General features: G+C 43.4%; 1 protein-coding gene across 1 annotated transcript in view; it reads left to right on the forward strand.

Annotated features, from left to right (window-relative positions):
- Positions 1-3598: 3598 nt before the first annotated feature.
- Positions 3599-16793, forward strand: part of LOC109924795 (transmembrane protein 245-like) — a 70244-nt gene continuing 57049 nt past the window's right edge. Inside the window, exons 1-3 of the mRNA XM_048608214.1 lie at positions 3599-4977; positions 14413-14442; positions 16442-16509. Coding sequence (XP_048464171.1) covers positions 4360-4977; positions 14413-14442; positions 16442-16509 — 716 coding nt within the window. The 5' untranslated portion in view covers positions 3599-4359. The remainder of the gene's footprint in view (positions 4978-14412; positions 14443-16441; positions 16510-16793) is intronic.

The raw sequence follows: 16793 nt of genomic DNA on the forward strand, positions 1-16793 counted from the left end.
GATGCTGCCTGGCCCGCTGTGCTCCTCCAGCTCCACACTGTGTTATCTCTGACTCCAGCATCGGCAGTTCTTACTATCTCTTCTTAATACATTACCTGTACGAAAGTTTACTTGTGGATTGAATTGTGAAAATGGCATAGAACATAAGAACTAGGAGCAGGAGTAGGCCATCTGGCCACTCGAGCCTGCCCCGCCATTCAATAAGATCACGGCTGATCTTTTTGAGGCTTAGCTCCACTTACCTGCCCACACACCATAACCCTTAATTCCTTTACTGTTCAAAAATTTATCTAGCCTTGCCTTAAACACATTCAGCGAGGTAGCTTCAACCGCTTCACTGGGCAGGGAATTCCACAGATTCACAACGCTTTGGGTGAAGACGTTCCTCCTGACCTCAGTCCTACATCTGCTTCACTTTATTTTGAGGCTATGCCCCCTAGTCCTAGTTTCACCTGCTAGCGGAAACAACCTCCCTGCCTCCACCTTATCTATTCCCTTCATAATCTTATATGTTTCTATAAGGTCTCCCCTGATTCTTCTGAATTCCAATGAGTATAATCCCAGCCTACTCAGTCTCTCCTCATAATCCAACCCTCTCAACTCTGGAATCAACCGAGTGAATCTCCTCTGCACCCCTTCCAGTGCTAGTATATCCCTTCTCAAGTAAGGAGACCAAAGCTGCACACAGTACTCCAGGTGTGGCCTCACCAGGACCCTATACAGCTGCAGCATAGCCTCCCTGTTTTTAAACTCCATCCCTCGAGCAATGACAGACAAAATTCCATTTGCCTTTTTAATTACCTGCTGCATCTGCAATCCTACTTTTAGCGATTCATGCACAAGGACACCCAAGTCCCTCTGCACAGCATTGTGCTGCAATTTTTAACCATTTAAAACATAGTCCATAGATGTAAATATCTTATAATAGTGTAGCATAATTAGGTCATTTCTGTCTGTTTAAAAAAAATGAGAGGGGATCTCATTGAAACCTCAGATTCTGAAGGGGCTCAATATGTTTTGCTTGGTTGGGACATCCATATCGTAAGGGACACCCATATCATGAGGACACAGCCCTAGGATAGAGCATTAATCATTTAGAATTGAGATGAGGAAAAACTTCTTCATTCACAGGAATATGAATCTTTGGAATTCTCAGGCTGAGCATTGTGGATGCTCCATCGCTGAACTTATTGACAGCTGAGATAGCTTTGTGATCTCTCAGCAAACTGAGGGATATGTAGAAACAGGCAGGACTGTAGAGCTGAGACAGAAGATCAGCCATGATTGAATTGAATGGTGATATCAGCTGTGTGCAGTTTTCTGAAAGGTCAGTGGGCTACTTTGACAAATGGAATCTGGTGCTCATAGAGGCACAAGGAACATAGGTCACTGTCAATGGCTGGTGGTGGTAGCAGAGATGGGGATGGATCTGTGGAGTAAAGGAGCAGCTGGCACAGAGTCAAAAAGCAAAGCTCTGTTGGGCTGGAGTCTTTTTTTCCTTTATTCATTCACAGGATGAGGGTGTCATTGGCTAGGCCAGCATTTATTGCCCATCCCTAATTGCCCAGAGGGCAGTTATGAGTCAACCACATTGCTGTGGGTCTGGAGTCACATGTAGGCCAGACCAGTAACGATGAGAGTTTCCTTCCCTGAAGGGCATTAGTGAACCAGATGGAATTTTCCCAACAAGTCGCAATGGATTCATGGTCATCATTAGACTCTTAATTCCAGATATTTATTGACTTCAAATTCCACCATCAGCCATGGCAGGATTCAAACCCAGATCTCCATAATATTACCTGGGTCTCTGGATTAACAGTCCAGTGATAATACCATTAGGCCATTGCCTCCCACTTGCAGTCTTAGTAACATCCTTGTAAATCATTTTCGCAACCTTTCAAGTTTAATAACATTCTTCCTATGGCAGGGTGACCAGAATTGTATGCAGTACACCAAATGTGGCCTTAAGAATGTTTTGTACAGCTGCAACATGACGTCCTGACTCCTGTATTCAATGTTCTTCTAAACCTCTCAAAACCATCATCAATTATCTCAAATTTGCAGGAGCAATCATGGTGGAGTGGGGGAAGTGGTGCTGGATTTGTGAGACTTTGTGAGCCTGATTAGCATCTCTAAATTGGGCTTATTTAACACTAATTGTTCAGGCTTCCTGTTTGGTTACAATATGGCAACAAAGCAGCCACCATTACAAACCACTACAAATGTGTAAAAAACATAAATACAGTGTACTTTGTAACTAAATGCTACAACCTATCAACAAACAAGCCAAAGTTATGTATTATACATTACAATTAAATGTGATCATAAAAGCCAAAATATGGAACTTTCAGTGCCATTTTTCAAACTAAATGTACCTCTACCATTCTAAACCCATTGCCTGTTTTGTTTCTAATTTTTGGCATTTCCACAGATTTAAATTATATGAATATAATCAGTTAATAAATACATAACAGAAATATCATCCCTATTCAAAAGGTGAGTCTCACAGAAAATAAGAACAACTGGCAGCACAGTGGTTAGCACTGCTGCCTCACAGGACCAGGGACCTGGGTTCAATTCCACCCTCAGGCAACTGTCTGTGTGGAGTTTGCACATTCTTCCTGTGTCTGGGTGGGTTTACGCTGGGTGCTCTGGTTTCCTCCCACAGTCCAAAGATGTGTAAGTTAGGTGAATTGGCTATGCTAAATTGCCCATAATATCCAGGGATGTATAGGTTAGATGTGTTAGCCATGGGAAATGTAGGGTTACAGGAAAAGGGTAGGGAGATGGGTCTGGGTGGGATGCTCTTTGGAGGGTTGGTGTGGACTTGTTGGGTCAAATGACCTGTTTCCACATTGTAGGGATCCTGTGAGGAAACTCAGGAGATCAGGCAATATCTGTAGACAGAGAAACAAAGCTAACATTTAAGGTCAAGACCTTTCATCAGAACTGAACAGAAATAGAAACATAAGGGTTTACAAGCCAGTGGAAGGGGGAGTGGGCTGGATGAACAAAGGATCTGTGATGTGGTGGTTGTTTTTGTTCTCACAGAAAATACATTTTATAAACAAGTGAACATGTTCTAAAACATTTTGAGGTTTTTTTAAAAGCTATATTTCAACACTGCATGAAGCTTCCATTGCTTTATATTTTGTTTTCTTTATCTGTACTCATACAGTTAAGTGGGGAGCATTCCATCACACTCCTGGCTTGTGCCATATAGAAAGTGTAAGGGCTTTGGAAATCAGATCATTTACTCGCCACAAAATTTGCAGCCTCTGAGCTGTTCTTGTGGTACCTTATTTATGTGGCCAGTCGGTTCTTTGGTCAATGGTAACCTCTTGAATGTCAAAGGTAGTGGAATTCAACACTGGTAAAGTCATTGACCATTAAGGAGACGGAAATAGATTCTCTCTCTCTCTCTGTGTATATAAAGGAACAGAAAATGCTGAAAGTACTCAGCAAATCTGAGAGAGATGTGTTGAAATTTACCTTTCAGGTCAGTGACTTCTCATCAGAACTGTGTTTTAGCCCAAGAGAGCCTACTTGTATTAATGGGACTAGAAATCAAGCCAATGCACTCCTAATCAAAAATGCTTAAAACCAGTTGTGATATATTTTGACAAAAAAAGACCAGCTCCATTCTGCAGCAACTAAAAATCAATAATCCAACTACAGTCAAGTTCCAAGTCGAGTCCACACTGAAGCGGTTGGTAGCCCACAGAAGAAGCAATTGGTGATAGTGAAGAAAGTCAGCAAGATGCAAAGCTTTGTGGGAACCTTGAGGGCGATGTCATATCTGCTTCTGATACCCTTCTAGGTGGTAGAGGTAGTGGATTTAGAAGGTGTTGCCAAAGGAGCCTTAGTGACTTGTTACAGTGCATCCTGTAGATGGCATACACTGCTGCCAATATGCATTGTCAGTGCAAGGATTGAATATCAAAAGAGATGGATCAGACACCAAACAAGCAAGCTACTTTATCCTGGATGGTGCTTAGCTTTGAACATTGCTGGAAAGTCTTCCATTACACTCCTGAGTTTTCCCTTGGTGTAAAAATGAACATTTACTTGGGAACATTTAAGAGATAGTCATTGCCTGGCAATTATCATGTGCAAAAGTAACATGCCAAGCCTCTCTAGAACAACTGCTAGTTTACCTAAAATAAACTTCTCCATCACAAGTACTGCCGACCGATTGACACTCCACCAGCTGCTTCATCCTATAACAGACATTTTCAAAGTTTCCACGAACTGAAGGCGGCGCCACCCATGAAGCCTGCCGGGATGTGTAGTTCCTTCTGCTTGCCCGGCCGTTGCCGCTGGCTCTAGAGTTGGGGTTAGGGAACTACGAATCCCGACATGTCCCGCCGCACCGTTACCAGGGCAAAGGCAAACATGGCGGAGGAGCAGAGAGTAGCCGGAGCCGCGGTGTCGGAGACTAAATCTCCTCCTCCGCTGCTCGTGAGGTCCTCGAGTGTCAGCCTCTTCAGTGACTGCGTCCAGCAAGGGGTCCAGCAGCTGCTACCGCTCAAGTTCGACAAGAACATTAAGCAGGCGTTTTACAACACGGGCGCGTTGATATTCGTGGCCATCTCGTGCGGTGCCGCTGTGCTCGTTTACTTTATCCTGGAGGCGTTCCTGCGGCCGCTGTTGTGGGCTGTGCTCTGTGGCACCTTCTTGCATCCTTTCAAGACTACCCTTACTAACCTGGTGAGGAAATGGCTGGGCAGCCTCCAGGAGTCCGGCACGCCCATCGTCTTGGCCACCCTCATGTTGCCCATCTCGTTCGTCAATCACGGCGTGGAGATGTTGGGTAACCAGGTACTGCTGAAGCGCAAACTGCTGCTGGTGTTGGCCATCGGCGTTCCCGTCCTCTACCTCCTGTACTGCTTCAGCACCTGGGTGGGACTACAGCTGTTACTCACTCACACAGGGCAGTTTATCTCCTTAGCGCTCGAGTATTTAAATACGTTGTGGGTAGGTTGAAAACGTCTGTTTCCCCTCTTTTAACAATATTTATGAATAATTGTAGAGTGTAAAATAATGCAAGTTGTTGCATTCAAGTTACAGTCTGCGATGGTAAGGAATGATGTATTCATGAATTGTCATTTGTGAACAGTGTTGGCAAGGATCTGAATAGTAGAGGTTCACGCAGGCTTTGTTTCACTAAGAAAACAGAACTGCTGATGCTGGAAATCAGAAACAGAAATTACTGGTAAAAACTTAGCATATGTGGCAGAATCTCAGTCATACAGCATAGAAACAGACCCTTTGCCCAACTTGTCTGTGCTGACTAGACATCCCAATCTGACCGAGTTTCATTTGCCAGGATTTGGCCCATATCCTTCTAGATCTGTGTTTCTCCAGCATTTGCCATTATTGTTTCAGACATCCAGCATCTGCAGTTGGGTTTTATTTTAATGAATGAATCAGACAAGGTGATTAAATGCAGTTATTTCAGCAAAACGTCAAAGGAGGGGAAATAAAAGCAAGATGCCAAAGAATTTTGTAGACAGTTCCAAAAAGTAAAACCTACATGGTTAAAAGCTCTCCTTTTCTATACTGAAAACTGGGTTTGTGTGTTTTGAGGGGCCAGAATGCAGTAATGATACAGGGGACATTAAACAAAATGTGAGCCAGCAACCGTTACTGTATCTCTTAAAGACGTCACAGAATTCCTCTGACTTTATTGCAGTAATGAACCTTGTGTGTTCTACAGGTTGTGGAGAGAAAGCAAAGCTAAAGTTTCAGGTCCAGTGACCCTTCTTCAGAACATTCTATTTTAGTTTCTGGAGCTTTGTTTAGTTTTAATTTAATGTGAAATTAGCCCTCGGAAATTGTTTTCATTTGACTGGAAGAGCGTATGGATAACTAATTGAGCTATCTATTTCTATAGCCTCCTGAAGTGAGTAGAGAAACTAAGTACCCACTAAACTCTATGTGGGCAGATTGACGAGATTTATTCCATGGGCTAGGACTCATAGCCACACTCTTATTCAGTCCATCTTCACCTTCCACTTCCAGAACAGATGGCTCCATCATATCCATGTCATGCAGATTTGATTGTGCAGTCTAGTGCTTTTGGGTTGGTGGTGCAAGATCTGGAATTGCATTTGAGTACGTCCAGGTTGCCTGTGACAATTCCACTTATTTTCTGCAGTGTTGAAGTCTCATCAGTACTGTCATGTTACTGGCAGAAATAAACCTCTGGAATTTGATGCTAGGCATGTCCACCCTTTGGATATTGAGAAAGGTCTGCATGAGCACCTATTCCTGTAACAAACCGTTTTCACTGCTATAATTCAGCTGGCCTCTTCCCAAGATAAATGTGTAATTCATGGTTGTTCATTATGATTTTGCTAACCAAAGAGTTTAGTGGCATGACAAATAGTTTAAAGTTTCTGAAGTGTCACGCTGGACTGTGTATGCTGATGACAAGATTATAAAGATAGCTCCATTCATCTGCTGCTCCTGGAACCCTGTCTCAAATTTGGAGTAAATGCAAGGACCTGGTCAGAGCCGCAGCTTCCTTCTCTGAAGCCTACCTGATTTTTCAGGAGGGCAGTTTCTAGAGTCACTTCTCTTTGGTTGAGGATGAGCAGTTCAAACACTTTGTAAGACCATATGAAATAAGAACAGGAGCAGGCTGTTTGGCCCCTCAAGCCTGCTCCGCCATTCAATAGGATCATGGCTGTTCTGACAACTTTCTGACTTTCACTTTCCTGGCCTGTCCCCATAACCCTTGACTCCAACACTTACCAAGAATCCATCTATCTTAAATATACATAAGGACTCTGTTCCTACAGCTCTCTGTGGCAAGAAGTTCCAAAGACACTCAACTCTCTGAGAGACTAATTCATGCTTATCTCAATCTTAAATTGGCACTACTTTCAGTTTTGTTAAATTGGCACCTCTTTATTCTGAGACTATGCTCCCAGGTCCTAGAATTTCCAACGAGGAGAAACATCCTCTCAGCATTTAGCCTGCCAAGCCCCTTAAGAATCTTGTCTCAATAAGATCATGTCTCTTTCTTCTAAACACTACCCATTAGAGTCTCAAGCTATTTAATCTTTGTTCTTAAGACAATCCCTCCATACCACGGATCAACCTAATGAACTTTCTCTGAATTGCTGCAGAGGGTGATGGAGCAGTGACATTTAAAATCATAGACTGGTCTTGCCAGCTACACGACAAAAGTTTTTGGAATGGCACCAAATTTCTGGGATTAACCCAGAATGAAGGTTGTTGCAGCTGAGTTGAACACTCTGCGTCCATCCATTTGACCCTGGTTCTTGTGAAATTTTTGGTAGCTGTTATAGATCCCAGCAGCTAGACTTAGTGAATTGATGTCAAAAGCACTTGCCAATTAACATCAAAACAGAATAGAACATACCACTGTCCCATTGCAGACTGAAAAAACATGAAAGCATCGAACATGTCTCTGGTGATTAAATAGGATAGTGTGGTCTATGGAGGAGACACATCATTCTTGTTGAAAGAAATTAGTCTGATTGGATTTTCTTTAAAGAAAAGTGAACACATGTAACTCTTGCCAGAACCTTCAAATATGGAACATGTAGAACAGGCCAAATAAATATTTCCAAATATACTCGGAGTTAAGATCTCTCTCAGTCTAAACTTGACTGAACATTTTCCTATCATCTTAGTCATTTGTCTGTTAAGTTACTGATGCAAAAATTGTGTAGTACTGAGTTCCATAAAATTATATAGAATTTACAGCGGAGAAATGCAGTTCTGGCTTGATTGATCTATGCCAATGATTGTGTGCTTTTCACAATACTCCCCCTCATCTAAACTATTTCTCAAATTTACCCTTCGCCATATCCTTCTGTTCCCTTCTGTCTCAAGTTTACATTAAACTTTCTATTTTTAATTGCTTAAATACTACCCATATACAAACACATGAATTGGGAGCCAAGATAACCATTCATCCCTTTGTGAGACTGTATAAGTAGGAGTAGAAATAGGTCATTTGGCCTATTGTCTTCTCTGCCCTTCATTGAGATAATGACTGATAATTCTCAAACCAGTTTCCTGTCTTATCCTCAGTCCTTGACTCCCTTACTGATTAAGAATCTAATTACTTCTGGCTTAAAAATGTTCAATGACTTTGCTTCCATCATATTTTGATTAAAAGAGTTCCAAAGACTCATGGCTTTCTGTGAGAAGCAATTCTGCTCACCTCTCTCTTTAATGGACAACTTATTACTTTTAAATAACAACCTCCTTGTTCTAGAATCTTCTACAAGAGGAAACATTCTTTTCACATGCAACTTGCCAAGACCTTTCCATTTCAACCATTCCATGTAGTGGCAAGATCCAAATTTTCCTCACCCTGTGTGCAATGACATTACTTCTATAGTCTCTGTTCTATTGGTTCCTGGCTATCTTTTCTGTGTTTTCATTGTCAAATGGGAATTGTGAACATTCACTGTATCAAGTTCTTTCAAAACTTTATCTCTCCTATGTGCAATCTGTTTTGTCTGTTTTTTTTTGAGAAATCTGCCTGCTCAGTCTCTCCTGAGCTTTGCATCGCCCCAACTCTGACTGTATCCTGGAGGTGAAATAAAAATATTCTTAGCTTTGACCCATTCCATTTGCTGCGTTAATTTGCTTTAGTTAGAAATGTCACAGTTGATCTCATTCTCCTGCGCTTAGGAGGAATAAATCAGTCAGGAAGGTCCTTATGATCCAGATGAACCTTGCAGAGTGTGTGTATATATGAGAAGTGAGGAAAAGATCTGACTTAGTTTTTGGAACTATGGAGAACCCTGAGGATACCTTGATTATATTCAGTAATCTAGTATTTGTTGTTGAAACTAAGGCATAAGAAATGTCCATTAAATGACCAAAGGTTGTGATCTCAAAACAGGTCTTTTCCCCAGGATGGGGAGTCCAAAACTAGAGGGCATAGGTTTAAGGTACAAGGGGAAAGATTTAAAAGGGACCTAAAGGGCAACATTTTTATACAGCGGGTGGTGCGTGTATGGAATGAGCTGCCAGAAGAATTGGTGGAGGCTGGTACAATTACAACATTTAAAAGGCATCTGGATAGGCATATGAATAGGAAAGGTTTAGAGGGAAATGAGCCAAATGCTGGCAAATGGGACTAGATTTGTTTACAATAGTTGGGATGACGAGTTGGACCGAACGGTCTATTTCTGTGCTGTATATCTCTATGACTCTAAAGAATTATGTCACCAGGTTTAATATTTTAAAGACAGAACTTGTTTTATGCTGGAAGATTTAAACAAACACTACCAACCTAGCAATATATTTAATGAATAATTCTTCTTTAAACCTGAAACTCTCAATATATTACTTCTTAAAAGATTTCTACCAAAGCATCCCTCTATACTTTGCAGGAGCTTTAGAGTTCCTTTACTTGTGGAGATTTCTTGGGATCTTCCCATGAGTATTCAGTTAAGTGATCCTCTGACTCTTTGACTATCGCAGGATTATGTACACCTCTGGTCAAGCATGGACCTTGCTGCACTGTTGCTTCCTGCGTCTGGAAAATTCTCTCGCGCTCCCTCTCTGATTTACAAAGCTGTTCATAGATTTCACACTGCCTGCTTCTGTGGGAACATGGACAATAGAAGCAAGAGTAGACCATATGACCTTTTGCCTCCTTTGCCATTCAGCACAATCATGGATGATTTTGGGTTTCAACTCCACTTTCCACCCTGCTCCCTATATCTCATTTGAAATAAAGGGGGTGAATTCATCACACAAGTATACATAAACAGGTGTGATATAGTTGGGATAACGAAGACATGTTTGCAGGATGACCAGGGACGGGAACTGAACATGCAGGGGTTTTCTGTATTTAGGAAGGGCAGACAAAAAGGAAAAGGCAGTGGAGTTGCATTACTGGTTAACAAGGATGAAAACACAATATTGAGGAAAGATATTAGCTCCGACAAGGTAGAGTCTATATGGGTAGAACTGAGAAATCCCAGTGGGAGTGGTATGTAGACCAACAAACTGTAGTGGTAATGTTGGGAATGGCATTAACAGGAAATCAGATGCATGTGGTAAAGGAACATTTGTAATTATGGATGACTTTAATTTGCATGTGGGTGAATCAAATTAGTCACAATACCGTAGAGCAGGAATTCCTGCAGAATGGTTTTCTAGGCCAATACGTTGAGGAACCAATGAGAGAACAGGTCATTTTAGACTGAATATTATGCAATGAGAAAGGAATAATTGGGAATGTTGTTTTGAGAGACCTCTTGGGATGGGTGACCATAAATGTGATAGAATTCTTCATCAAGATGGAGAGTGAGGTAGTTGATTCTTAAACTAGGGTCCTGAATAAGGGAAACTGCAATGATATGAGGTGTGAATTGGCTATGATGGATTGGGAAATGTTACTGAAAAGACTGACAGCGGATAGGCAATGGCAAAGAGCAAATAGGTGATCTACAAAAATTGCATTCTTGCGCCAGACAGGAATGAACTTGGAGAACAGTGGTAAAATCTTGATTTAGGATGGAAGTTACAGATAGCATTAGATGCAAAAAAAAGCATCCAAATTATAAACTTGAGTTTTTGGAACCGTTTGGAAGTAAGCAAAGGAGAACCAAGGGAACATAAGAACTGACTGGAAAAATTTTTGTACATATGTAATGGTAAAATGATTGCTGAAAACTAATGTAGGCCCCTTATGGTTAAAAACGAGGGAAGTTGTAATGGGGAACAAAGAAATGGCGGAAAACTAAATTTATGCTTCGCTTCTGTCATCACAAAGAAAGAGATGAATGTCGCACCACAAATGATGGGGAACACAGGATTTTGAGGGAGGAAGTGAAGCAAATCTCTTTACTATGAAAATGGTGTTCAAGAAATTGGTGTGACTGAAGGCTAATAAATCCACAAAGCCTGATTAATCTACAGCCCAGAGTACTTAAAGAAGTGGCCCTAGAAATATTGCTTGCCTTGGTGGTCATCTTCCAAGATTCTATAGACTCTGGAACAGTTCCTCCAAGTTGGCAGGTAGCTAATGTAACTCCAATATTTAAAAAGGCATGTAGAAAGAAAACCAGGAATTTTAGACTAATGAGTCTGATGTCAGTAGTGGGAAGATGCTAACGTCCATTATCAGGGATTTTAAAGTAGACATGGATTTATAAAAGGGAAATTATGCTTGATACATCCTTTTTGTAAATTTGTTAGAAGACAGGAAACAGAGTAGGAATAAATAAGTCTTTTTCTGAATGGGAGGTAGTGACAAGTCATGATCCAAGTTATTCACGATATGTTAATGATTTAGATGAGTGATCTAATGTAATATCTTAGTTTTACAGATGACACAAAGCTGGGTGGAAGGGTGAGCTGTAAAAGAATGCAGAGATATTGCAGTCTGATTTGGACAGGCTGAGTGAGTAAGCAGATGCATGGCGGATGCAGTATAATGTGGATAAATGTGAGATTTTTTTTTTGGTCGCGAAAACAGGAGGGCAGATTATTACTTGGCTGTAAATTGAGAGAGGAGAATGTTCAACGAGACCTGGGTGTCCTCATGCAGCAGTTGCTGTAAGTATATGCACAGGTGCAGCAGACAGAAAAGGAGGCAAACTATATGTGAGAGATAGCAAGAACTGCAGATGCTGGAGTCAGAGACAACACAGTATGGAGCTAGAGGAACACAGCAGACCGAGGAGCAGGAAAGTTGACGTTTTGGGTCAGGACCCTTCTTCAGAAATGGGCAGGGGTAAGGGAGATGGGAAATAAATAGAGGGGGGGGGTGGGGGGGCGGGGGAAAGTGGGTGGGATGATGATAGGTGAGTGTAGTAAGGGAGTGGTGGGGATTGGTCAGTGGGATGGATGGGGTGGATAGGTGGGAGAGAAGATGGACAGGTTTTATCAGGTCAAGGAGGTGGTGATGAGAGGGAGGCTTGGATATGGGATGAGCTGGGGGGGTGGGGAGGTTTTAAAACTGTTGAATTCCTTGTTTAGGCCATTGGGCTGTAGGCCTCCTAGGGGGACCTGGGAATTGGGAGTACCCACCCTCCTGCAAGAATGTGATCCCCTACTCCCAATTCCTCCATCTCCGCTGTGTCTGCTCCCAAGACGGGGTGTTCCGCTCCCGCACATCCCAGATGTCCTCGTATTTCAAGGACCGCAACTTCCATCCTCCGGTGATTGAAAATGCCCTCAACCGCATCGCTTGCATTTCCCGTGCTTCTGCCCTCACATTTCCTCCCCCAACAAAAATAAAGACAGAATCCCCCTTGTCTTCACATGTCACCCCACCAACCTCCGCATCCAACATATCATTCTCCGCCACCTACAATTCGACCCCACAACCAAAGAGATATTTCCCTTCCCACTCCTATCTGCCTTTCGTAGGTACCGCTCTCTCCACGATTCCCTTGTCTGCTTCACACTCTCCACTAACCCCATCACCCCCGGCACCTTTCCCTCCAACTGCAGGGAGTGCTACACCTGCCCCTACAATCTCCCCTCTAACTGCCATCCAAGGCACAAAATAAACCTTTCATATCAGACAGGGGTTCACCTGCACATCCATCAACTTGGTCTACTGTATCCGCTGCTCCCAATGTGGCCTCTTCTAGATCGGTGAGACCATGCGTAGAGTCTGAGATCGTTTCGTAGAGCATCTGCGCTCTGTACGTGACAAATGACAACACCTTCCAGTCACCAGCCATTTTAACTCTCCCTCCCACTCCCTGGGTGACATGTCCAATCTGGCCCTCCTCCAGTGTCACAGTGGCAACACCTCGTGTTCCTCCTCAGGAGCCTACAGCTCGATGGCCTAAACATGAAATTCACCAGTTTTAAAATCTCCCCACCCCAGGCCTCATCCCATATCCAAGCCTGCCTCTCATCCTGCCTCCTTGACCTGACACAACCTGTCTAACTTCTCTCCCACCTATCCAACCCACCCATCCCACTGACTGATCCCCACCACTCACTACCTGCACTCACCTATCACCATCCCACTTACTTTCCCCAGTCCCACCCCACCTCTCTCTCTATTTATTTCCCAGCTCCCTTCCCCCTCCCCATTTCTGAAGGGTCTTGACCTGAAACGTCAACTTTCCTGCTCCTCTGATGCTGCCTGGCCTGCTGTTTTCCTTCAAAGCGTGGGGATTCGAGGACAGGAACAGGATGTCTTGCTGCAGTTATCCAGCGTCTTGGTGAGAACACGCCTAGAGTATTCTGTGTAGTTTTGGTCTCTTCCTCTGAGGAAGGATGTTCTTGCTATTAAGGGAGTGCAGTGAATGTTTACCAGATTGGTTCTGGGGTGGCAGCACTGATGTATGAGGAGAGATTGAGTTGGTTAGGATCGTAATCACTGGAGTTCAGAAGAATGAGGGGGTTCTCATAGAAACTTTTAGATAGATAGACCTTTTTAGGACTGATTTGAGGAGAAATTTCTTCACGCAGAGTGGTGAGCCTGTGGAATTCACAACCACAGAAAGCGGTTGAAGCCAAAACATTGTGTTTTCAAGGTGATAGACACACCGTGACTAAAGGGATAGGGGGGGAAAGGTGGGATTAGAGTGGTGAGCTGGATGAGCAGCTGCGATCATACTGAATGGCAGAGCAGACTTGACGAGTCGAATGGCCTACTCCTCAAATTGTCTGTGTTTCCGTTTGTTCCTGAGCAACAACATAGCCTTGCCTGACCCACGTTTGCACATGTACTGGATCTGTGGTGGATCTACTGGTGAGGATCACGGCCAGTGTGTTGTGTGGCAGGTGGAGGATGGCGAGACCAACTCCGTGGAGTTAGATTCTTCTTTTGGTCCACCTTTCCAGAATAAGGTGGATCTGCTACCCTGTTCTTTTGAGCTAGTGTTATCCTGCCTGTCTTGTCCATGAGTCTTTATGTTATAGGCTCCAAATTTCATTTGGAGGGGGTGAAAGATGTCTGTGTTCCTTTAATGTGGGAAGACAGACCAAGATGATTGAAGACCAGGCTCCAGTGTATGGAGGGGATGAACTTGTACTAATTGCTGTTGCCCCCCCCACCCCTTCCAAAATAGTCTCAGGAGCCTACAGTCATTGCTTGCCTGACGGTCAGCATTGATTTGGAACACTAATCGTTTCAATGTAGCAAAGGCTGACTGACACAGGAGGCTGAATGCAGGTAAAAACTGTGTGAAGAGAGGCATAGTTAGTTAAATCAGCAGAGGTAGGGAGAGCAGTTTCAGAGTGAAAAACATCGTATGATGCATCTTTCCATGCCAATATCTTGACACAATTTGTTTAGGGACTATAACATTTTGAAGAGAGATCTGAATACCTCAGTTTAACCAATAGAATTAAGCAGTAAGATTTTGCTTTCTTTAAATAACACATAAATTTAATTTTATATGTAGAACAAATTGAACAAAGTAAGTTTATGTCCTTCAGGGAAGGAAATCTGCCATTTTCGCTCAGTCTGGTCTACATGTGACTCCAGATCCACAGCAATATGGTTGACTCTCTCCTGCCCTCTACAGTGGTCGAGCAGCCACTCATTTGTATCCGTCACTATGAAGTCTCAACAAAGAAGTGAAGCTGAATGCATCCCCTGGTGTTGACCTAGACACTGGAAAAAGCCCCATCAAAGTCATCTTTACTAGCATCTGGGGGCTAGTGCCAAAATTGGAAGAGCTGTCTGACAGTCTAGACAAGCAATAGCCTGACAATCATACTCAAGGAATCATACCTTACAGACAATGTCCCAGACATCATTGTGGCCATCACGTCCTGTCCCACCGGCAGGACAGACCCAGAAGAGGTGGCGGCACAGTGATATACAGTCGAGAGGGAGTTGCCCAGGGAGTCCCCAACTTTGACTTTGGACCCCATGAAATCTCTTGGCTTCAGGTTAAACATGGGCAAGGAAACCCCTTGCTGATTACCACATACTGTCCTCCCTCAGCTGATGAATCAGTACACCTCCATGTTGAACAACACTTGGAAGCACTGAGGGTCGCAAGGGCGCTAAATATACTCTGGGCAAAGAGTTTCAATATCTACTGCCAAGAGTGACTCGGCAGCCATGCTACTGATCGAGCTGGGCGGGTCCTAAAGTTCATAGCTCCTAGACTTGGTCTGTGGCAGGAGGTGAGGGAACCCACTCAACCATTCCTTTCAAGCCAAGAGATCAACCCTGGTTCAATAGAAAGTGCAGGAGCAGCACCAGACCTGCCTAGAAATGAGGTATCAACCTAGTAAAGCTACCGACAGGACTACTTGCATGCCAAACAGCAAATAATCGACAGAGTTGAATGATCCCACAACCAATGGATCAGATCTGAACTCTGCAATCCTTCCATATCCAGTCATGACTGGTGGTAAACAATTAAAAAAGTAAGTGGAAGAGGAAACTCCTCAATGATGGAAGAGCCCAATACATCTGTGCAAAACATAAGGCTGAAGCATTCACAGCAATCCTCACCAGAATTGCTAATTGGATGACCCATTTCGGCCTACTCCAGTGTTGCCGAGGATCACCAGTACCAGTCTTCAGCAGATTTGATTTGATTCACTCCATGTGCTATTAAGAAACAGTTGGAGGCACTGAATACTGCAAAAGCCATGGGACTTGACAACATTCCAGTAATAGTACTGAAAACTTGGGTTCCAGAACCTGCTGCTCCCCTAGCCAACCTCTTCCAATGAAGTTACAACACTGGCATCTATCTGATTAACGTGGAAAATTGCCCAGGTATGTCCTATACACACAAAGCAGGACAAATCCAACCCAGTCAACTACCATCCCATCAGTCTACACTCAATCATCAGTAAAGCGATGAAAGGTATGATTAATAGTGCTACAAAGTAGCATTTGTTCAGCAATAACCTGCTCAGTGATGCCCAGTTTTGGTTCCACCAGGGCCACTCAGCTCCTGACCTCGTTACAGCCTTGGTTCAAACATAGACAAAAGAGCGGAATTTCATAAGTGATGACCAAGGCTGCATTTGATCATGTAGCATCAAGGAACCCAAGCAAATCTGGAATCAATGGGTATCACAGGGCTAACTCTCCACCAGTTGGACTCATACCTGGCACATAGGAAGATGATTGTCATTTTTGGATGTCGATCATCTCTGCTCCAGGACCCCTCTGCAGGAGTTATTCAAGATAGTGTCCTAGGCCCAGCCATCTTCAGCTGCTTCATCACTGACCTTTCCTCCATCATAAGGTCAGAAGTGGGGATGTTTGGGGATGATTGTACCATGTTCAACACTATTCACAACTCCTCAGAAACTGAACCAGCCCATGTTCAAATGTAACGATCTGGATGACATCCAGTCTTACGCTGACAAGTGGCAAGTAACATTTGCACTACACAAAGGCTAGGCAATATCCATCACCAACAAGAGAAAAACAAACCACTGCCCCATGACATTCAATGGTGTTACCATCACTGAATCCCCCAATTGTCAACAGCCTGGGGTTGTCTTTGATGAGAAACTCTACTGGACTCGGCACATAAAAAATAGTAGCTATGAGAGCAGGTCAGAGGTTAGGAATACTGTAGTGAGTAACTTACCTCCTGACTCCCCAAAGCCTGACCATCATTTATAAGGCACAAGTCAGGAGTGTGATGGAATGATCCCACTTGCGTGGATGGGTGCAGCTCCAGTGACACTCAAGAAACTTGATACCATCCAGAACAAAGCAGTTTGCTTGATTGGCACTACATCCACAAGCTTCCAGTCCCTCTACAACTGATGCTCGGGAGCAGCAGTGTGTACTACCTACAAGATGCACTGCAGAATTTCACCAAAGATCCTTGGCA

Source organism: Rhincodon typus, chromosome 2 (assembly GCF_021869965.1).
Source record: "Rhincodon typus isolate 14 chromosome 2, sRhiTyp1.1, whole genome shotgun sequence".
NCBI lineage: Eukaryota > Metazoa > Chordata > Chondrichthyes > Orectolobiformes > Rhincodontidae > Rhincodon > Rhincodon typus.